We start from the raw sequence: 23,515 nt of genomic DNA on the forward strand, positions 1-23,515 counted from the left end.
CATACGTACCTGGGCCCGCCTACTACGCTTGCAAAGGTAAAATGATTGGCTAGAATCCAAAGTGTATGACATCTCAGGAAATAAAAGCACCGAAATAAAACACCGAAATGTGCGCTGCTTTTCGGTCTGGTTACTACCGTTTATGTCAGAACCGGTGCCATTATGGCACAAGGATTGCAATAATTGATTACATTTAAAATTAGTATGACTCATGCAAGCTGAGGCCTTACTGTGGAACATACAAAGCGGTGCATACACAGCAGGTGAGGCTGCACATCATCTAAAAATCCAACACAGCTATATGATTGTCCCGCTAATAAAGAACTGAAAAAATAAAAGACAGAGATAAAACATCTATTAAAGGTGATAATCTCAGAAAAAGAAATGGCTGTGATAATATACCTTTAATCTATTTGTGAATGCGTAAGCAATTTCATAAAAGCAAGCCAAACACAGCATGACCAACAAGTAACAAGTGGAGGCAACAAATGACGCAATGTAAAGCAAGAGCTGGGATTAGCTGCAAGTCATTTCAAGGCATTACAAATACTCATAGCAGCTTGTTTCTTCCCTGAACTGTTTGCACACACGTTCCAATTTCTTTTACATACATAGACACACGTTCATTTCAATATCTTTCATTTATTATATAATTTTTTTATCATTTAAAAGAAATGCAACATACACTCATGGCCACTTTATCAGTTACTTCTTGCTAATACTGGGTTTAGCTCCCTGTTTGCCTTCAGAACAGAAGCATGTAATTCTGCTTGGCATTGATGCATAAAAAGTGGAAATCTATGTGGGAAGATTCTGTCTAGATTTTGATCAATATTGCCACAATAGCATTAAGCAGCTGCTGCTATTGGTTGTTAAATATCCATGATGCAGGTCTCCCATTTTATCATATCGCAAAGATGCTCAATTAGTTTGGGATCTGATCACTGTGGAGACCATTTGAGAACAATTAACTCATTGTCATGTTCAAGAAGCCAGTTTGAGAGGGTTTGATAATGTGTGACCTGGTGCATTATCTTGCTAGAAGCACCATCAGAAGATAATTACACTGTAGCCATAAAGGGATGGACATGGTTAAGAAACAATACTCAGACAGGCTTTGGTGTTTAAATAATGCTCTTTTAGTACTAAGAGGCCCTGAGTGTGACAAGAAAAATACCTCACATCACTGTACCACCATCATTAGAAGCAGCTCTCATGTTGTTTACCCCAATTTACCAATTTCTGACTCTACCATCCAAATGTTACACCAGAAAATGAGACTTAGCAGATGAGGAATTTTTTTTCCAATGTTCTATTTCCAGTTCTGGTGAGAACTGTAGCCTGAGTTTCCTGTTTTTAGCTGAAAGGAGTTTAGCCAGTGTGGTCTTCTGCGGCTGAGACCCACCTGCTTCAAAGTTTGACGTGCTGTCAGAGATGCTCTTATAGAGCAACAACAAATTTGGATCAAATAATAAGTGGTTCTATCAGCTTGAAACAGTCTTCCCATTCTTCTCTGACCTCTGAAATCAACAAGGCATTTTTGCCCTTAAAACTGCTGCGCATCTATGTTACGCTTTGGGAGTGAGAACGGGTTGAATACTTTGGCTTTTTTAACCGTTCACTGTAAACCCCAGAGATGGTTGTGTGGGAAAATCCCAGCAGATCAAGTCTCTGAAATACTCATATCAACCCATTTGCCACCCTCTTTGGATGTTAAAAGTCCACTCAATGGACATTATTAGCAGCAAAAAGGCCCATAAACCACCTTTTATCTGCATTCCACAACTTCAACAAGTCGTCATGACTATGACTACATGTCTAAATGTCCTGAGTTGCTGCCACATGACTGGCTGATTAGATATTTGTGTTAACTGCCAGCTGAAATGGTGTAACTAATAAACTGCACATTGATTGCGCACTGCTTGTAACAGTCCCTACTGCCTATATTCTAATTTTATTTATTAATTTTTTAATCCAAAACCAATTCATTTACAAACATTTTTCACGCATTTATTTATTTAGTTGTTTTTTGAGGGTGGTTATTTTATTTTATTCTTATTTTTTAGAATCCTACTCTTTCAAAGACAGACTTTTGTCAGCATTTTGAGGGCATTATGCTACCTCAGGGAGCCATGAGCACCTTTAAATTAAAATACAGACTGTCTTGCTTTGCATTGCTATGTTTTTCCCATAAACGCTACAAAAATACATATCTATAAATAAGTGCAAAAACTTGAACTAAGCAACAAATGCTGTTACAGGTGTACAGTAGCTGGCTGCTGAGTTGAAGTAAATGAGGTTGTGTGCACTGCCCCTTTAAGAATGTAGTCAAAACAAAGCGTGGACTGGCCGGCCGCACGGAAGTGGTTTTGTTTCGGTGGTGAGCCACAATAATATATGAGAAATGAGAGGTGCTACGTTATTAAAACACAACTAGGTCTCCTAAAAGTTTTTGTTTTGTATTTCTTCAAGAATATTTTATTTTTCATTATTTTTTTTATATCGCTCGAACTAAACGAGAGATAGCTAGTTAGCTTTTTTTTAAGCTAGCTTTATTATCGCAAGCAACCATGCCTTCCTACAATGAACTAAGGAAAACCAACTACTTCTACTACTTCATCAAATTTACCTTAAATATCTACTCAATGCTCTTCTCGGTAAGTTTCTGGTCCAAAAATTAATGTCAGCCTTGGTAGTAAGTTCATTTGCGCTGCAACAGTGTCTGCTAACTCAAGACCCTAAGCATCCAGTATCATCGCCAAGACATCATTCCAAAGATCATTGAAAACACTGGTGTTTCAATATATACCACCTGCTGTAGGGTCATGTGTATTTTGTAGCATATAACTTAAGCCATATTGCAAAAGTACACAATCTACTATGGAATTCGGCATATATCACTGAACAAAGATAAATGGTCTTTGAACTGTAATTTGAATGGAAATCACTGATTTTCCTTGTACACTAGCTAAATTCCACCTACATATGGGGCACAGCTTCAGATTGGATATATGTGTGATCAAACTGAAAGAAACCGTATTGAGTTCGATAGCACACTTTCCACATTTACTAAAATATTATAATTATTAGGAATTTAAGAGTTTCTAATCACTACTTTGTGTTGGGAAATGTAGAATTAAATTGGGTGTGTTTTTCCAATGGCTTTCGGTTTGGAATTGTCTGGATACTAGCTAGCTGGTTACGTCTGCGGAAAGACATTTTCCCATAAGGCCCCATGTATCGTCCCAAAGCATAACCTGTTATAACACCTGCCTTTTAAATAAGACATTCATTCCTCAATTTGGCATTAAAACAATACACCGGGGGCTCGGACTAACAAACAGCATCGTGGTGCAGGGCGTTGGATCCAGTTAAAGGTACGATGACGTGAGTAAATAATACGCCGACAGAAAATCCGGCGCCGCTGATAGATGCTAATTCTTTTACTTATTATAATTCCTAATAATACATCGTATCATTTTTGTAATGCAGGTTAAATCCAGAAATTGTGTTTTATTCATGTTCATTCGATTATCTTTATTTAATCATCGCGGTTGTACAAATAGTTTAATGTACATAATAACATTATTACACACAGATTATTCAGTTTATTACTTTAAGGTGAAGGAAGGTGAGCAAACAGAAACAGATTTCTTTGACTCCTAACTAGCCCAGTAGATAAATTGACTAATTTAAATTTTATCAATGTAAACACTGACATAAAGTTTCATTAGGATGGTCACACTTATGCAAAGGTGACATCAAAATCTGACATTTCATTATTGCATGTCCAGCTCTGTTTTAGTAAGTTGCACTTAACCATTTAACTTTAGTTTTAGCTGCAGAAGTTCTCTATCCCTGCAGGAATTTTGGCAGCTTAATGAACAATCTGCTTGAATTTTCTCGTGTTATTCCTTCATAAAGTGGCTGGTGATAATTAAGGATCTGGCAACCACTTAAAATGCTGGAAGAGTCCATGAATGTCTTGCAAGGGCATTAAGAAGTAAAGATGAGTCATTCTTAGCATGTGTTTTTTTTCCCCTGCCTCCCGGCATCCATAACCCCTCCTCAATATCATTTTGAATTCCAGAACGAATGTTAGAGTAATGTTCAGTTTGCACCACAGCCAGCTATATATAAGCTATAAGCTTAACTTGTTTCCATTAGCACTGCAAACTGACGTTCATCTAGTCAGCCTTCACCTATGTCTCTCTCTTAATGCTTAATTATTAATTATTACAGTCAAACACGCACAGAATTGTGTGAATGTGTCACTGTTTTTGGCCCCCTCACAACCCAATGTGGTTTTGGGGGTTTGTGACCCATTTGTGTTAACTCTCTTATCTTCTTTACTTCTGTGAGAAAGGTTAGCACTGATATTGGAAATAAGCCAGATGTACAGGATCTGCCAGTGCTTTATAGATGGTTGTGAATTGTAATTGGAGCTGAAGTAGATGGACCCTACTCTTAAAGCAGATTGCCTCTGTTTCCAAATGAAAATCAATAACAGGGAAGCAACTACGGGTTGGTCCTTCCCTTTTTCTACCACTTCCATTAGTTAAGCAACCCTCTATTTTTCTCATATGTCAGCAGAAAGTAACTAATGAAACTGTCTGGACACCAAAGTGTAAAGCAAGGGTGTGACTATGGACCTGGGGTTGTTTGTTATTATGTAATGATGATCATTATGTTTCACCAGCATACATTTTTGCCCCTTTTTCTGTGCCCCTTACAATCCTTTCACATTTTCTTGCTTTTATCCAACATTATGTGAGCAACGAGGGCAGCTCCAGCCCATTTAGGGGTTTGTTTACAAGAAACCAAAGCTTCTGAATCTGTACATTTAATAAACTGGGAGATTATTTACTTTAGATTTTATCTATAAAGGTCATATCTCTTAGGAACGATTCCTAAATCAGCCATACAAGAGAATTTAAGCAGTAAAATGAGGCCATCATCACTGATATTGCGTAATGCAGATTGAAAATGTCTGAAGGGAGCATTTCCAGCTTTGTGTTACTGCAGCAACAATGTAATTCTGCTCTCATTTGATTTGATTTGATTGCACAGAGGGACAAAACAAACTGAACGCAGGCTAAAAGATGCTCCAGTGTTTTTGCTGTCCCTGTAGGATTGGTGGTGTTGTTTATCCAAACTTAAAATACACTGGCTAATCTCTGCTTTTAATTAGGGTTCGAAGTCTGAAGGGCTGGTATTTGTTAGTATTTGCTGTGAGCTGGGATGGTATAGAAGAAATGAAACACGATGGCACGGTGGGTTAGAACTGTTACCTCACAGTAAGATCGTCGACCAGGTCAACTTTTCCCAGTGAACCCCGCTATAGCTACCTTCTCTGTTTCGGCCCACTTGTCAGCCACTCAACATTTAGCAATCAATTACGTCATCTACTTCAGCAACCCACACTCAGGATCTTGGAGGACTGCACAGGAGCACATCTCGGATCTCCCCATGCGTCCCCCCCTCTTTGTCCGTATGCAGACGGACACATTTGCGGGACTGTAAATCCCGCTTAAATGTGAACGGTTCTCTGTCTTTCTGTGTTTGTCCTGTGACAGAATAGCAAGATCTATGAAGCTTTTCACCCTATGATAGCTGAGATAGGCTCCAGCCCCCTGTTAAGGATAAGCAGAAGAGAATGGATGGATGAATTGATGAAAAGCGAGCCTAAATAGGCACACGGTGCTGTAATTGAGGCCTAAAAATTCAACAATCAAAAGTAATGCAAAGGACATTTTAAATTACCTTAAAATTTCACCCAGAAGTTTTATTCAACATGCTTGACAAAAAAACCCAAAACTTTCTCTTGCACTCTTTCTTGGTTTTAATTAGAATTAGAATACTTTATTAATCCCTAAGGAAATTGTTTGGTTACAGTTGCTCCAAGACAATAACAGTAACAAACTGAACTAAATTAAATAATATAATATATTACAAAGTTTACAAAATATAAGAAATAGCTCTAATATTTTCAAAAAGCTCAATTACAAATATCCATAATATTGCAGAGGTGAAATATACAGACTGACATTTTACTCTACCTGTAAAACTTTGTTATTTTACTGTAGAGCATGTTCAGAAGGGTTTAACTGTTGCACTGTGTACTGTGCATTAGATGGAGGAGTTGTGCAGGGAGCCACAGGCAGGAATGATTTCCTGTGTAGTTCAGTGGTGCATCTCAGTCTCTCACTGAATGTGCTCCAGTGACCAGCCAGCACGTCATGGAGTGGGTGGGAAGTATTGTCCAGCATTGTCCTTATTGTGGACATCCGCCTCTTAAACACCAGACACATAACATTAATCATGTAATTAAATAATTAATTAACATTAATTATGTATGTATTGCAGTCACTTCTTTGATTTTGACTGCGTCAGCACCATATTAGGTATACAGCATTGTCCGACTGAGTGATACAACTTTGCTCTAAGTGATAAAGACTGGCAAGAAACCTAGCATAGATTGAGGTTCAGCAGGTCATTACTCATAACTCAAAGTTTCTTTGTGTGATCTTGATTAAACTCATTAAAGACCAGTGCAATCTTGTACATGCACGGTGCTCAGCTGTGTGAAGCCTGAAACCTCTCGCTTCCGATCGCAACTTAAAATTTGAGCTATTGCGCTGCTTCCTCCTTTTAAGTGTAAAATGGTTTGGGCTTATAAATTGCCAATTGTGACTTCACTTTCTTTCATTTTCTGTGTAACGTCAGTGAGTGGGTATATTGCAGTTGACATAGTGGTGCAGTAGTTGGCTGGCTGTGGCCTTGCATGTTGCATGTTCTCTCTGTGCCTGTATGGGTTCTCTCCAGCTTCCTCCCACAGAAGGAGGCATGGGCTGATAGTGTACGATTGTGTGTCCTCTGTGTTAACACTGTCGTGGTCTGGCGGCCTGTCCAGAGTGTACCCAGCTGCTCGCCCAATGACAGCTGTGACAGGCTCGAGCCCCCACTATGACCTAAGTTGGATGGACAGATATATGAATTTTGAGTGGTCTGGAGCCTCATCCTGGCTGAGAAGTAACACATTCACCTAACAATAATTTGTTAGTCTGGCCTCAAGTAAACTGTGACAGTAGAAATTACGTGGAAGTGACCTTTGCTGAACTATTAAAGATACTTTTTTAAAGAGGGATTTGTATCACCTCTCAATTAAATGTCTGAGTCAGCCTTTAAGCAGGCAGGGTAAATTGTTTGCATGCTAAAGCTTTTTTACCCACATAAGAGAAGCATACCAGTCAAATTCATATCAAGTTTTTGTTTGTTCCTTTTCATTTTCAACAAACTGCTTTTAGTTTCCATTTAGTAGCTCAGCCTTGTCTATTGGCTTTGGCATTTCTTCTTAGACAGTTTTGACTAAAAGGGCATCTTAATTCTGAAAAATATTAAAGCAAGTGTTGAAGCAGGAAATTTAGACTTTTAAGTCCTTTAAAGTTGTCAGTCTGTACTACTCACCAAGCAGTATCACAGTAAATATACAGGTAAATATAAAGTTTTTTGATGTAAGATGTAAGATTTTCTGACGTATTCATCGCATGACCTCCCTCCGATTCTGTTTCTCTGTCTGTCCAGCTGATGGGTCTTTGTGTACTGTGCGTGGGAGTGTATGCTGAAGTGGAAAGGCAGAAGAATCGAACCCTGGAGGGTCTTTTCCTGGCTCCTGCCGTGGTGCTCATCCTGCTGGGCTTGGTCATGTTCACTGTGTCAGTGGTGGGCATGGTTGGATCCCTCCGGGACAATAAGACCCTGCTACACATGGTAAGGGAGATGGAGGCGGACAGGTGGGGGATGTGTCTTGCAGGTACTGCTCATTTTCTTGCTTCATATTTCCTGGAATCTAATAAAGTTTCACTTTGCGGGCTCCCAGTTCAAAATAATCCTGGTTTATCTTATACTGGGCCTTGGTGCTCTGCATCCATTCATTCTCAGATTTGGAGGTGTTTAATATGAGCGCCTACCATCCTGTATATGACAGAAAATAAGAAGAAGCATGAATGGATGAGGTTAATTGTAATGATAAACAGTTGTTGTCAGAAGTTTATATGCACTCATCATGGGCATGAATGTCATGGTAATTTATGGTTTTTAATTATTATTTTTTTAACTGTTCTTTTTGAGAAATGACAAACCATATCGACAGTTTGTGGACTAAGCCAGCTCCTTATCAGGAAACCAGCCAGTTTGAATGAATTCTACCAAGAAGAATGGTCAAATATCCAGTCAGAATTATGCCAGAAGCTTGTTGATGTAAAAGCATCTGGTCAAGGTGCAACTTGCTAATGGACATTTCACTAAAAATATTAGTGAGCGTGTATATATTTGAGCCTTGAGTGGAAATCAAAAACAAATTCAAATGTGTGCACACACTTCTTGTTTTTCAAAGCCAGAAAAAATGTATGCTGTACAATCATTCCACCCTGGAAAAAGAACAGTTCAAAGAATTCATTAAAAATTCAGACGATCATGACCGTGATGAGTGTATACAAACATCTGACCATGACTGTATTTTATATTTACCATATCTGTGTTGATGCTATTCTTTTTAATACAGAATAATGTATTCATGTTTATGTTTGTGTTGATAATTTTGTAAACTTGACATTTGGTTTCAGAATGAAACGGGTAATGCAAAGTAAAACATTTATTTAAACATGTTTCTGGATATATTCATGCACAAATTGCCACATTCATCAAACCGCATAAAAATGAGTTCACAGCCATTTAAACCACTGATCACTCTTTACTCCTTAAATTCAGCACAGCTCGTGGTTTGACAGTAGTAGGAAGAAAAAAACTCAAAGGGAGCAGGGAAATGTTTTTTGTGTTTGCTGTGTAACAATCTAATTAGCTATAGCTAAATAACTTAAATTAAAAGGGGGATTAAAAGTTGGCAATAAAAAAAATGTAATGCCTCTGTTTATACTGTGATGAAAAGAACTAATTTTATATCGTGAAAGACATGAAGTTAATGGGGAAATATAAATTATGTTCCCCTCAACTGGTATTTGCTTCTCTTTATAGCAACCCAATTTTACCAAGTTCTTTTGTTTTTTGTTTAACTCTGTTTCCAAAAAACTGAAGAATTAATTGAAGATTTAATGACAGTTTTACTAAAGCAGTGTGCCTATTCTTAAGTGTTTTCTGTTAAAACAGACACTAATCTAAAGCTTACATTTGAGCCAATCAGTACATGCTTAAGCCAAATTGTATAGTAGCAGAACATCTGCAGATTTGTGTATTGTTCAAATAAATAACCAAAAATACTTTAAATACTGGAGGACCGGGTTCAAATCAACAATATCATTAAGCTTAATAGTAATAATGTCAGTGACCTAATAAACTGAAAGTCTGAACTCTTACAATCTATTAATAATTTACAACAGAATTACAGAGAGGCCATTCCTCACTTATAAATGATCTTTGAACAAGTGTTTATCACAGCTTTCAGATAATGCACAAACAACTCAACAGCCCAGTTCATTTTTGTCAATCATCAAGTTAAAGAAGTAAAATGAGTTAGCTGGCCCTGTTTGTGACGAGACAGTTCTGGAAGCATGCCACGGAAAAGCCGGGGGTGTATATACTTATACTTGTTATATACTTATAACAAAATTAAATTAACAAATAATTCCAATTAGCTTTGAACTTTTTTCAGTTTCTGTATGACAGCAGGTCTTGGCTGTTCAGTGTTGGTGGGTTTTTAGCCTGAAATCTGAAACGGGTCCATTATGCTGTGCATCTTTGTGTTGAGCAACTGAACTGAGCACATTTTGCTCGATTACAGAATTAAATTTATTCTTGGTTTTAAAAAATAATAGATCTAGTTTGTTTTCTTAGTTTGTCAGCACACCATTACCCATTATATACTTTTATGCTGTGTAACTCTTTTTTTCTTCTTCTTCCACAGTTCCTTTGTGTTCTCTGTGTCTTGCTGCTTCTCCAGGCAATTGCTCTCGCCACAGCTCTGATCTTTGAAAAAAAGGTAAACATCTCATGTCCTCTGTGCATCTATTGCAGTCTACTCAGTCCACGGTGCAGTGTTTTTTGCATGGTTTTCAGTCCCTTCAATATTTTGTTTCCTCATCAGTCTGAATACAAAACTCAAAACTGATGAGCCAAAATGGAGAGTTTGGAATTGCTTATTTCTTAGAAATGGAAGGCTGGAATTACCTCATTTATATTTGTATTCAGGCCCTTTGTTATGATACTCATGGTTGTGCATGCTATACTGCATCCTGCTTCTGGTAAAGGTCCTTAAGATGCTAAAGCTCAAAGCAATATGCCTAATTGAATTCACTGGACGTGATTACCAGAAGCACACTCCTGCCTACAGATGGTCAGACAGTTGATGGAATTTCAGATGGAAAACCAAATTACGAAGTTGAGAGAACTGTCTGTTGACCTAGTTGATGAATCTCCTACAATCCACAGATCTGGGAAAGGATGCATGAAGGTTTCTGGGCCATTGCAAGTTGTAAAATACAGTGATTTGAAGTGTTTCGGTTCATAGTGCCTGGAACCACAGGCACTACATGGCGGTGGCAGCATCATGCTCTGGCCATATTCTTCTGCAACAGGTTCAAAATTGTCAGAATAAAGTAAAAGATGAATGCAGGAAGAGATAATAATAAAATTTAATTAAATAAATAATATATACTTTGTTAATCCTGTTGGGATTTTGTTGATATTTAACAATCCCCATAGGAAATTACTCCTCTGCATTTAACCCATTCACTCAGTGAAGCAGTGGGCAGCCACCAGTCCAGCGCCCGGGGAGCAGTATGTGAGGATGGTACCTTGCTCAGGAGTACTCAGGGTAGCCATTCAGTGGATTCAAACCCCCCGACCTTTCGATCACTCTATACTATGCTAGCCCTGCCGAGATGGTGCAATCCTAAAGGAAAGTGTTTTCCAGTGTTCTTGTTCTTCTGAGGGGAAACGGTCTCCATGTTAACAATGGTTTAATGCAGCGGTCCCCAACCCCCGGGCCTCGGACCGGTACCGGTCCGTGAGTCGTTTGGTACCGGGCCGCGAGAGTTGAGGCTCAGGTGTGAAATGTATGGTTTTCAGGGTTTTTATCGGTTTTCAGCGTTATTTTGTTATCGTTTTTATCGTTAACTCTGTTTTCCTGGGTCTTTTCACGTGTGTTATGAATAAATCTTCTTTTTTTGGTACCGGTACTAGTTTTATTTTGTTGTATTTATCCGCGACACCTTAAAGGCCGGTCCGTGAAAATAATGTCGGGCATAAACTGGTCCGTGGCACCAAAAAGGTTGGGGACCGCTGGTTTAATGCTCTCGAGTAGCACAGTCCTGATATGAACCTAGTAGAATATCACTGGACAAGCCTGAAAATTGCTGTACACTGACACTCCCCTACCAAGCTGGGTAAGTGTGAACAATTCTGCCAACAAGACGACCTTTAAGAAGAAAGATGCCTGAGGGCGCGGGTTTAGTTCAGTGCCTGGAGCGGGCAACCACATGCCATACAGCTGATAGCGGCTGGCCCGGGTTAGAGCTCTCTCTGCTCCTGCTTTCCTGTCCTCTCTTCACTGTGTCTATCAAATTAAGCTGAAAAAGGCCAAAAATATATATATTTTTTTTAAAAAAAGAAGAAGGAGGAGGACAGGTAAAATACAGGTGTGTCAGCTGATACAATCAATCCCCAAAAGACCTGTAGATATCATGCAGCTGCAGGTGCTTTCATAAGGTGCTTTTAATTTTTTATAAGTATTCAGACTCTTCACTTAGTACTTAGTAAGTAAAGCCTGTTTTTCTGAAGAAGAACAAGTGTGAAAATGAACTGAATCCATTTTAAAATGAGCCTAAAATATAACAAAATATAGAAAACTTTGAAGGATCAGAAAACCTTCTGAGTGTACTGAACATTACTCCCAGTCAGAACTATAATCAGCTCTGGTCAGCCCATTATTTCTTCGGTGTACTTTATGATTGCCATTATTTATAACCATGACCCCTTCTCCTCTGCGTTTCTCCCTCTGTGTCATCTAGACGTCTGCCTTGTTTCAGAGCACTATACGAGAAGGAATTAAACACTACTACGACGATCTCGACTTCAAAAACATCTTGGACTACGTGCAGCAAAAGGTAGTGATGCATTAGAAAATGTTGACAGACAGTGCGTCTTTTTGTGAAATACTTTTCTATACAGGTGCCGTAGCTGACTGATGAGCCAATGGAATAATAGGATGTGGGCTATACCATCTAGAGGTTATCTAGACAACTTTTTAAGTATTTCATGTGCTTGAGTGTGTTTGCAGACTGTGTCTAAAGTCTCACTCAGTGATCTGCCAGTGGATAACCAGAGTAATTGTCTCATTATTATAGTATATTAAGCTCCACCTTAATAGGAGACGGTCTCGTGCTAGTTCACCCTTCAGAAGTGCATGCTCAAACACAGTTTGTACATGAAGTAGTTCACACTCACAGGAATTTTTAGAGGTTTTAGGGGTTATGAACTATTCTTTTTCAGCAGGGCTGAGATGTACCACCCGTCCTGCTCACCACATTCTACTTTCTGAAAAAGAAAGTCCTTAATTTGACACATAGAGTGAGATTGAGTGCTCCCAAGTGCAAGTGGGATATCCAGGGAGTGAGCTCTGATATTAGTACAAGATGTGATCAAAACGTTAGGAGACTGTTTCTGCTGCATACAAATGTAGTATGGTACGGCTGTGGGCAGGAACCAAACACAGACAATAACTGTGCAGAATTAGGAATCTGTGTGGTGTGGCACAGTAAACATCATGGCCTGTGTACTGCTGCACAGCGTGACTGCTTCATAGGGAATGACAGCCAAATTTAAACGAGTTCAGTTGTTTGCTTTTTATAGGTACTGCACTTAGATTGCACCTATTGTCAGCTCTGCTGACCTAACACTCTTCAGATACAGGATATTTATTTATTGAACTTTAAAGATCGGCTGAAAAGGACATTTAAGCTTTCAGTGTCTACTCAGGAATGATATGTTGCCTCTTAACTATCACAGCGTTTTCAAAGGCTTTCTATCGAGGGACTTTTTCATCAGTGGAGAGCACAGTAAATCCTGCTCCTGCTTGCCTGTCCTCCTGTCTTATCTGTGTGCTGTCTTGTGTAACAGCATGCAGCTGTGCCCAGGTGATTGCAGAAATGGAGATGTCCTTTGTCAAGGGGAGAATTTTCTCCTTGAAGTGCTTTAAAATGATAGCCTTTAACTGATTGCCAGAAACTCTCCTGTCTTTACATGACCACTTCATTTCTACTGCATTGCCACAGTGACATTTCTGTAGGAGGTGGATATACAGGCACCGCTTTGAATTAGGCACTCTTTTGTTTTGTTATTGCTTCATGCTTGGCTCCTAACAGCCTTTTTCCTTTACCCTCATTTATTTCCCAGTTTTCATGTTGTGGAGGAGATGAGTATAAAGACTGGAAAGTCAACCAGTACCATTTCTGCAATGGTACTGGTCCACTAGCATGTGGGGTTCCATACACATGTTGTATTCGCCACAAGGTGAGTTCAAACAACACACATACACAGACGATACAAACATGGTATGGAAGCTGTTATTAAAACCATGATGTTTCTGGTGCTGGTTAGGGATTTATTTACACCTAGAGTCCAGTCCATTGTAATTCTGATAATTGAGAGCAAAATCCGTTGTTACCTTTCAGTTTCAATGCTGGTCAAACAAAACAATTTTTTTTTAAAAAGGAAGAAGAGCAGGTAAGATAAATCAGCTCACAGAAAACTCAATCATTTGAACATCTGAACCATTAGCTCGACATGAGCCCATGTAAGGGAGTCAAATTTAGAAATGTCTTTAAGCTTCTTCTTTTTTTTAAATCAAAGAGTCTAATTTATAGCTTAACACTGTAGTGGGCAGTGTTTTTTTATATTTTATAAAATATAAAAATATAACCGGGGACATCGGGATTACATTAGCAGACATATGTTATTAGTTTTCCTCTGCTGTTAGTGAGTTTACAGTTCCCAGACACCATAAAAGAGGAAAGAAGACGCAGGAAAATTTGTACTTAAATATCTAAATGTTTACTTCAGCTGCTGTTGATGTTAATTATGGATCATGATCAGATGACTCTTTCTTTACACTGAGACTAACCAAGTTAGAATAATCGGCGTTTGATTGAACATCTGCCCTCTTTACTGGAGATATGGAAATAGTTTAATGCTTTAATGCTGTACATTTATGTTCCCATGCTTACCAGATAATTGTATGTGTGAGGCTATGACTTTTGATGCTAACTCACCGTCAGTGAAAAGTGATTTGCTGCTTACTCCTTTGCTTGCAGCTACAGGCATTTGAAGTCCTCCGGAAGTTAGAGAGCTTAGCTTGCAGCTAAAGCAGAAACTTAGGTTTGAACTACTTGTTTTTCAGACAGATGTATGGCTATATGGGCATATGAACAACACAAAGTTTGTGTATGTTTGGTTATTTCAAAGGCCTCAAATGGCTCTTTAACCTCCTAAGACCCGAACTCTTCCACAGCATGCATTTTTAATTTCTCTTTGATATTTGGGCTGATTGGGACCCGATGAATGTAAAAACAAAGAATTACCAGATTTTTTTTTTTTACCTAATTTTTGTTTCTAAGAAAAATGAGAGCCACATATGACGATGTTCGTTTAAAATTTCGATAGAACAGTAGCAGTATAATGTTCTCGTAAGTGGATATCAGGCCCTTGTAGAGTTAAATTGAGTATTTTGTCTAAATAACCCAAAATGTGATGTCCACATATGTGGACGCCAGGTCCTAGGAGGTTAAACCAGCCTCGCAGACATTCTGTCTATGGTGGGAACACATTTTAGAGCCACTTCAGCCCTCTAATTGGCAAATACTGATATCTTGTGGCCAGGAAAGAGTGATGTCATCAGTGATATTACCTTGACCTGCTGCTCTGTCTGATTATCTCTGTCCTGCTCATACATGTCCACAAGTTCTCATCAGGGTAGCGATGGCCTGTGCTTTATCAAAGAAAGAAGGGGGGATTTTATCTCCACAACCCATTCGTAATTGATTTTGTGAGAGAAAAACATCATCCAGCTAACAGGAAATAGGGTGTGAATCAAAGGTATGAGCCTTTGGATGATTTCTTTCTCTAAGGGAAATGTTGGTCACTTGCGGCCACCTTCCATCTCCCATATGCCGAGTATCATTCTTGCTCTTGTGCTCAAAGCACTGATAGCGTCTCTGGAAGCAGCGGAGTGTGCTGAAGAAATTAATGACAGTTATCCAGCTCTCTCTCTCTCTTCACACACACACACACACACACACACACACACACACACACACACACACACACACACACACACACACAGAGCAGAGATAGAAGAGTTGCTTATGAAGGCTGAACGTTGGCTATGTTTGTGCCATTATCAGTTCCTATCTGTCATGGCTGCAGCCTTTTTGCCAAGGCCTGAGTTTACGCTCTAGTTGGCAGGGGACAGGAGCAACCCCCCTGTGAGGAGCTTCAGTCTACATGGTGGTGTCTCTGGTCACCGTGGCTCAGCTTAAATCTTGTTTCTGACTCTAGACATCTTTGCTCTTTGCACAGACGGAAGACGTCATCAACACCCTGTGTGGTTACCAGACTCTGGATAAACAGGTAGGAACAACATAATAACTTTTATCACATGGTTTTTCTATCTGTGGATCATAACATCAACATTTTTGGAGATCTCATATATACGGGTCAACACAACCACCATGTAACTGAGGGCAAGCCTCACCTTCTGATGCACAAACGTATATTGAAGTAGATGTTGTTGTTTTTCTGTTCAAACGCTGTTTCGTAATACCGACATCTTGATCTTCTGTCAAGTAATATGACATCTACAGTGAATCTTGCAGTCCTGCAGCTGCTTTTTTTGACAGCCTTACTCTGTCCAATCCTGTCAATGTTTGACTTCTGTAGGTGACTAAATGTAATTTGATCTCCTCTCAACACCGCTGTCCAAATCTGTCTTTCCTTTAATGTGGAGATCTACATACAAACAAATCTGTCTGAACACACACACACACACACACACACACTGAAAGATACGTGAGGAATTCAACTTTAATGTGTTCCTCATATATTACTTGAGTAACCCCCTTTTTTTTCTTTACCTGACATTAGTATGATGTAGTATTGTGGAAATGCTAATACTGTAAGAATGCATTTATTTTAATGGCTGTCAACCATCTTGTATTCAGTTGACTTTTCATTTGTATTACTTTATATCTACTTTTATAATATCTACTTTTTAATTGTGACTGCAGAAAGTGACTTCTACCTCACACCAGTCAGCCACAGCATTAAAACCACCTGCATGATGTTGCATGGGCAACACCTCTGCCAATGATCCTCTGACTGTCTGTTGTGTTTGGCACTGGAGCAATGGCAACAGAATTCTTGTGGGTTTTAGGGTGGGGCATCAGGCTTGTTCCAGCACATTCCACGGAGGCTTGACTAGATCAGGATCTGATGATTTCTATTGGTCGGGTCAATGCCTTGAACTCTCTATTGGGTTCCTTGAACTCTTCCTTCCACAAGCCACTGCTATCAGGGAGCACCGTTTGTATGGAGTGTGTTTGGCTTGTACCAGTGTTTTTGTTGGTGTTCATGTAAAACATACATTCACACAAGTGACCCCAGCTGGTCACTGCATTGTAAAGAGATCAATGTTAAACTCTTAACCTGTCTGTGGTTTTAATGTTGCGGCTAATTAGTGTTACAGTTTTGTACTTTGTCGAAATTCTCTACTTCTGTTTATTTTTAGCGGCAGCTCAGTTTGACTTTGAAAATGAAACTGTCTTGTTGTTGTCTTCGTCTGGTCTGTGTATCAGCGTGAAACCCTGCATGAGCTGATCCATGTGCGAGGCTGCATCCACGCAGTCAACCTCTGGATGAGTGACAACATTGGAAAAACCGTTGGACTCTGCTGTGCCATTGGGCTGCCACAGGTAATTAAAAACTCGAGGCACCGACTCACTGAAACGCGACTCTTTTTTTAAACTATTTGCACTTCTTCCGCGGAATCCTGTTATCAAAACTGTAAGCCATCACTTACTCTGACGGTTAGGTACATTTGCTTTTAAATTTTCCTGACTGGGAAAGAGTACCTTTTCTCCTGCCAGAAAAAAAAACAGGATTTGTTTTTTCAGTAAAGCCTAAGTTAACCTTCACCTGCTTCCTTCAGTAGGCACAATTGTGACAGTCTCACTGATTAATAATGTTTAATAAATATGAGGTTATGGACAGACGGCAGGACACAAACTGTCCTGTGGATGAATTTAGATTTCATACAACCTCTACAGAGGAATATTGTGCATCATGGAAACAGAAAGTAACTCTGGAAGTTGTACATAAGAGTCTGTGTACATGTGACAGCACACTGAGACTTTCTGTACAGAAACATTAGTGTAGTTTTTTTTTAATGCATATTTATTTCAGCACGGTGGCACGGTGGTTAGCACTGTTGCCGCACAGCAAGAAGGTCCTGAGTTCAATTCCACCATCAGGCCGGGGTCTTTCTGTGTGGAGTTTGCATGTTCTCCCCGTGTTGCGTGGGTTCTCTCCGGGTACTCCGGCTCCTCCCACCATCCAAAGACATGCAGCTTGTGGGGATAGGTTAATTGATTAATCTAAATTGTCACTAGGTGTGAATGTGCGAGTGAATGTGAGTGTGAATGGTTGTCTGTCCCTATGTGTTAGCCCTGCGACAGACTGGCGACCTGTCCAGGGTGTACCCCGCCTTTCGCCCTATGACAGCTGGGATAGGCTCCAGTGCCCCCCGCGACCCTGAAAAGGATAAGCGGAAGCGAATGGATGGATGGATATTTATTTCTTGTTTTAAATCGTTAATCACAGAGCGTACATCAGGCTATTTTTAATTTGTAGTTCTTTGGATTCATTATAAGGTTATAATAGGAAATTCTTAACAGCAGAGTTTAATGCTGTGTCTTCTGTGGAGACCTCATGACGCCGCTCCCACTGATGACTGGGGAAAAAATGAATATTTAGAGGAAACAGATTAACGTACGGATATTTAGTGAGTGTGGATGTTGTTGTTTTTGTTTTCATAGTCTCTATTGTAATAAAATGTGTCCACTGCAGTGGTGGTTGTTAGCTATGTTACCACATTTATATCTTCTCTTTGTTGTGACAAAAGTAAAATACTCATCATACATTGTGTCACAATACAATATTTCTGGACCACTTGTTTTATAGCTTGGCCTTTTGCTTACACAGCGCAGACTTTCAGCTTTTATTTGAGGGTCTTCACCAAACCGTGACAATAACCATAGAGATGCTGCTTTTCTACACAGTCCCCTGCTTTCAGCTTCCAAAATATAATTGAACAAGTTGACATAATTATGCTGCACGGTTCTGATCATAAACTATGGCATTTTTTGTGTGTCATTGTGTCACTGCTTAATCTTAGTGTCCCTGGTCCAAAGAATCCTGCTGCAGTATTGCTCTGGCTTTTCCGATTTCTTTTTGCAAATTGTAACCTGGCTTCGCTGTTTCTTGCTTTTTTGCATCTTGCGGTGAACCCTCCGTGTGTCCCCTCACAAAGTAGTCTCCTTTTGCCAAATGTGGATAATTGTATGTCTGTCTCCTTGAAACTGCAGTGCACTCTGATGTCGTTATTTTTATTTAATAGAACGTTGTCATTTTTGGATAAAATACACATTTTCAAATTAATTGCACAGGTTTAAGATCACAGGTGACTTCCCCACACTGGTGCTATAATGAACATTCTCCTACACATTCATACATTACATCAAGCAACACTAACTATATGTTGATGCCTGATTTATTCATTTGTTGTGTGGGTTCAAAGTGATGTTTCATTCAACTCTGCATAAACTGATACTAATGAATCATTTATTTAATTTGTGGTCTCCTGCAACCTCTAATGGTTAATCTGCATGTGCGATGCCAGGTGGCCTTCTGGGAGGACTTTCTCTGTTTGGAAGCAGCTGAAGCTGATCAAGTGTTGGGAATCTAGCAAGCACCCAGTTTTGTTTGTTGATTTTCATGCTGAATTCTAAATTTATCTCTGATCTGACTTGATTTTTAGGAAAGATTAGCTACTTCTATCCTGTTACAGCTGGATATAATTTTTATAATACAATGCATTCCAACATATCCATTTTAGAGGGCGCTCTACTGCTGCCCTGCTATTGTATTGCAGAGCCGGCATTCACATGGCTCTCTTCACAGCAGAGTAGTGGCCGAAGCTCCAAAAGGAAATTATGAATGGAATTTTTCTGTTACCACTGTGAGTGTTTCTCTGCCAAACTGTGCCGGCAGCTCACATTAACAGAGTCCACTGTTGTGAGTTCAGCACATGAAAGAGCAGCTCTGGCACCAACGTGCAGAACAAATCTTCTGCATTATTGCTGCTGCTTTACTGCCATCAGCAAAAACCCTGACTAGTTCACATACCAACACTGGCATTGTGTGCAGTGTATAGAACGAAACTATGTCCACTAATCCACTAATTGGAAGATGGCTGTTTTGATCCACCTCCTCCAGTCAGCATGTCAACTGCCCTTAGGCAACTGAAATAATCTGTTTCAAATGATTACTGAGCATTTAAATATGTAGGGAAAAGCACTGTGTGTGTGAGAGAGAGAGAGAGCGAGGGAGAGTGTGGGTGAATGTGCTCAGTGCTTTTTACTGAATAGAAAAGCGCTATAGTACAAGTCTGTCCACCAGCTTCTTAAAGAAAAGGTAAAATAAGTGACAGCAAAGAACTTGCATGGATGAGTAGCATTTTCTTCTTCTAACTTCCATACCCAGCCCCAATAGCCGCATGTCTTTGGACTGTGGCAGGTAGACGGAGAGAGAACATGCAAACTCCACACAGAAAGGCCCTGGCCTGATGGTGGAGTCGGACATTAGCAACAGTGCTAACCACCGTGCTGCCCTATGACAGCTGTGATAGGCTCCACCCCCCCTGTGACCCTGATAAGGAAAAGCAGAAGAGAATGGATGGTTGAACTTCCTTACTGAATCCAACCTCAAACCTAAACTGAAAATCTGTTTCAATAATAGAGTACTGTGGAAAAAGTATAGGTCCCATTCCTGATTTTTTTAGAGGTTTTTCTTTTTGCATATTTGTCACACCCTGTGTGAAAAAAAAGTGACCTTAAACCTAATAAATGGTTGTGCCCCCGTTAGCACCAATAACTGCTATCAGATATTTCACATCACTGAGGAGAAATTCTGCCCCACTTGTCTTTGTACTTTAAAAAAAAATTCAGCTGCATTGTAGGTTTTTTCAGCATGAAGAGCCTGCTTAAGGTCATGCCAAAGCATCTCATTCTCATTGAAGTCTGGACTTTGATTAGGGAAGTGAAACATCCAAAGGTGGACTTGTTGGTATTTTGGATCAGTGTCCTGCTGCATAACATGAGTGTCCTTGAGCTTCAGAGTATGAACTTTCAGGATTTTCTGGTTGAGACCAGAATTTATGATTGTTTGAATGTTAGTGTGATGTTCTTTTTATCTTTTTATCAAATGCTGTGTTACTTTTATGCCAGGTAGAGTTGGAAAGTGTGTTTTACCCTCAATAAATTAAATTGTAATTTAAAAACTGACTTTTGGACAAAATTAAGAAATCGGGAAAGGGGCAAATACTATTCGACAGCACTGTTTGTTGACTTGGTGCCAAATAAATGACAAAGATGAAAAAGATGCTTAGAGCAGAGTATTGCCTTAACATCTTGCTTATTGTGGAGGATGAGATGGGGTGAGACAGAACGACTTGTCTTCAAAACACGTTTTTTGTTTTAGTTGAAGTCGGGGTCTATGCAGCAAATTAGAGTCGTTGGGCAGAGAAGCATGAATCCTCAATATATCGAACCTTAGCTTGGCATGATTTAAGATACCTGCGCGTAAGAAGCACATGGGAGTTGTTAGTAGTTCTCAAATGCTTTTTGCATGATTGATCAGCCTTGTTGATAAATGCATTGCACACAGAAAATCGATTTTTGATGATACATCAGTTTGGGGTTTTTGTTGTTGTTGTTGGGGGGGGGGGTTGTTTTTTATCTTGGACTCCACTAGAGTAGCTTTGGATGATTCACAGTGCAAAATAATCTTGATCTTATTTTAGGCCCTCAGGTTGTCCTCTGGAAAACAAGGGAAAACACTAGATCCCCCTTGAAAAAATTATCATAACAAATATTTGATAAATTTTTCATGATTAGCAACTCAGATGAGTACTGACAAGATGACTGTGTCTTGATCATCTTCCTGCAGCTGCTGGGTATCGTCCTGAGCTGCATCTTCTGGAACCTTCTGGTGGAGATGAGCGAGTCAGCTGACATGGTGGACTTCAAACTGAAGAAGTTTAATTACAGCGAGTTGGACCTGGCTGGTGCCGGATGGTGCATGTGCCTGCCCAGGGACGGTGGCTACCTGCCCGTCCCAGTCGTAGAGCCTGAACGTGACCCCATTGATATTCACCTGGAGAAGCTCAAGAAGCAGCCGCTTCGTACACACTCTCAGCTCCAAAAACTGCAGCAGTCCAGATCTGCCACTGGCCTGGATGAAGTAGACGTTGGCCGCAAGCATAAAAGGGAACACTGAATGGTCTTTTTTATTTTTTAATTATCATTATTATTTTGACCTGTCATGCCTTTTGGGAGGTTTTTTTGCCTTTTTTTCTGTCACTGTAGAGTAATTTTGTTTGTTGGAATTGTGTTGCACTACTTGATAACTGAAACTTTCTGTAACTTGATCAAACGAAATTTGGTCAGTTAAAGTGACTAAATGTACTTTGACACTTTGTGGGTGAATTTGTTTACAACAACATGTGAGAGAACAACATGCAACAGGAACCTTTTTTACATTTCTTTTGTTTGTGTCTGTTGATCTTCAATGATTTGTGGCACTAAATCATATTTAATTTAATTTGTATAGCCTTTGAAAATGAACTACAGGATGTCTTCATGTGCTAAAGCTTACCTCAGGCTATTTTGAAAATAGCCCAGTAGTCAGAGCACAGTGTGGTGTATAAATTATAAAACCTTGAAAAAATGTTTGTTTTTGGTTTTGTTTGTTTGTTTTAAAAGTGTTGGAGAAATAGGAGTAGCCAAGTATGTCTTGCGTGTAGCGTCTGTGACGGATGTATAGAGTTTGTGTATTATTTGATTTTATTATGATTTCTATTTAATTTTGTGAAGTCGGTGTACATTGTAAGACTGATAGTTGTGGAATAACATGGAATGCATGTTTTGTACTGTATATAAAGTAAGTTTAAAGCGGGGTCGCGGGAGACAACAAAAAAACTCAGTTTGTGTTACACGTGAATTATACTTCTACATCCCAACTACGTCATAACTTGTGCAATAACCAGAATCCCATTTTAACCATGCGCTGTAACTTTCTACATAACCCAACGGGAACCTCGTGAGAAGTCTAACTACACGTCAGGTCGACGCATGCCGCAACGACTTGAATGGCGTGGAAGTTTTCAGTGTAGGTATAAAGGGAGTTTCCGTTTACTACACAAGTTAAGACTTTAGTTTCCTGCAGAATTCTTAATCAAGCTTTTGGCTCTCAGTGGGAGGGGGAGGGGGGTCCATCTACTCCATGTTTTTCAACTAATCTTTTTATTCCTCCCATCTTTTAAAGGAACAACTTTAAAGGGATTATCCAGACTACTAATCCAGTGGGCCAACAACTCTGACAGTGGCAGTTTTTGTATCTGTGCAGTGCACTGTTTTGAGCTTTCCCTCAGCTCCTGCTTGTATCAAAACTACTGTTCATTTCAATAAAGCTGAATTTATGTACTGATCTTTTTAATTCTTTTTTTCTCAGGACTGTTTGCATATGAACAGAATAAAGAATAAAATGCTCTTATGACCTCCAAAGGGAATTATTTGACAACAGCAGCATTTCTCTCAAAACATTGCTGAAACTTTTTCCAGAAAATTGAGGGGGTAAAGCAACAATAAATGACTTGCCAGAAATCCGAGTAAGTGCTTGGATTTCTATGTGTGGCGTCTTCTTTAAAAAGTATCCTAGCCCTAAACTCTAACTCTGTGCTATCAGAATATCAAATGCTTGACTTGAAAATTGTTCTCTAGTTTTGGTACTGAATGGACGGTGCCAAGCTTATATTAGACCTCAGAGGGAAAAAACCACTCTGCATGTAGGTATATCGACCTAAGCTCAAAGATCCTGTTGGGGCAGGATGTATTTTAAAGGTGTCTGAACTCCAAAACTGGCTTTTTGGCTGCCATATTAGAACTTTGGAGTCCAATGGAGGCCAACCTGTATCCATAAAGTATCCTAACTAATAGACATATAACATGCTAGAGTTTTGTGCACCAAAGTTGGAGCAGAGTTTTTTTTAAACATGCTGCACCTCACAGGAGGTCATAATATTTATCATCCGTGGTTCATTCAAATGCACTGACTCGCCAAAAAAAGTCAAGAAGTCCGGTTCAGTGTAGTTATTTGACAGGGGTCACCACAT

At 39.5% G+C, this 23,515-nt stretch overlaps 1 protein-coding gene across 2 annotated transcripts; it reads left to right on the forward strand.

The window, feature by feature from the left end:
- Positions 1 to 2,345: 2,345 nt before the first annotated feature.
- LOC146657055 (tetraspanin-15) lies at positions 2,346 to 22,898 on the forward strand. 2 transcript variants are annotated; one of them, XR_014914011.1, is made up of 9 exons: positions 2,346 to 2,657; positions 7,585 to 7,770; positions 9,920 to 9,994; positions 12,024 to 12,119; positions 13,408 to 13,524; positions 15,589 to 15,639; positions 16,863 to 16,979; positions 21,292 to 22,512; positions 22,669 to 22,898. XR_014914011.1 is itself a non-coding variant. In XM_085424864.1 (8 exons), the coding sequence occupies exons 1-8, from the start codon at positions 2,571 to 2,573 to the stop codon at positions 21,619 to 21,621; spliced, it is 1,059 nt and encodes a 352-aa protein (XP_085280990.1). In that variant the 5' UTR covers positions 2,346 to 2,570; the 3' UTR covers positions 21,622 to 22,897. The 2 variants fall into 2 exon arrangements, 1 of the variants encoding a protein (XP_085280990.1); XM_085424864.1 differs by having other exon boundaries at positions 21,292 to 22,897.
- Positions 22,899 to 23,515: the final 617 nt, after the last annotated feature.

This window comes from Rhamphochromis longiceps, linkage group LG12 (assembly GCF_057381845.1).
Source record: "Rhamphochromis longiceps isolate RC_006_pf linkage group LG12, R_longiceps_female_GT1.1, whole genome shotgun sequence".
Taxonomy (NCBI): domain Eukaryota; kingdom Metazoa; phylum Chordata; class Actinopteri; order Cichliformes; family Cichlidae; genus Rhamphochromis; species Rhamphochromis longiceps.

What these genes read in the sequence shown, in the direction of transcription:
- LOC146657055 (XM_085424864.1), top strand. Translation starts at nt 2,571, where the DNA reads ATGCCTTCCTACAATGAACTAAGGAAAACCAACTACTTCTACTACTTC. An exon ending in ATAAGACCCTGCTACACATG is followed by an intron (nt 7,771 to 9,919) that starts GTAAGGGAGATG and finishes CTTCTTCCACAG; the next exon opens with TTCCTTTGTGTTCTCTGTGT. An exon ending in CTCTGATCTTTGAAAAAAAG is followed by an intron (nt 9,995 to 12,023) that starts GTAAACATCTCA and finishes TGTGTCATCTAG; the next exon opens with ACGTCTGCCTTGTTTCAGAG.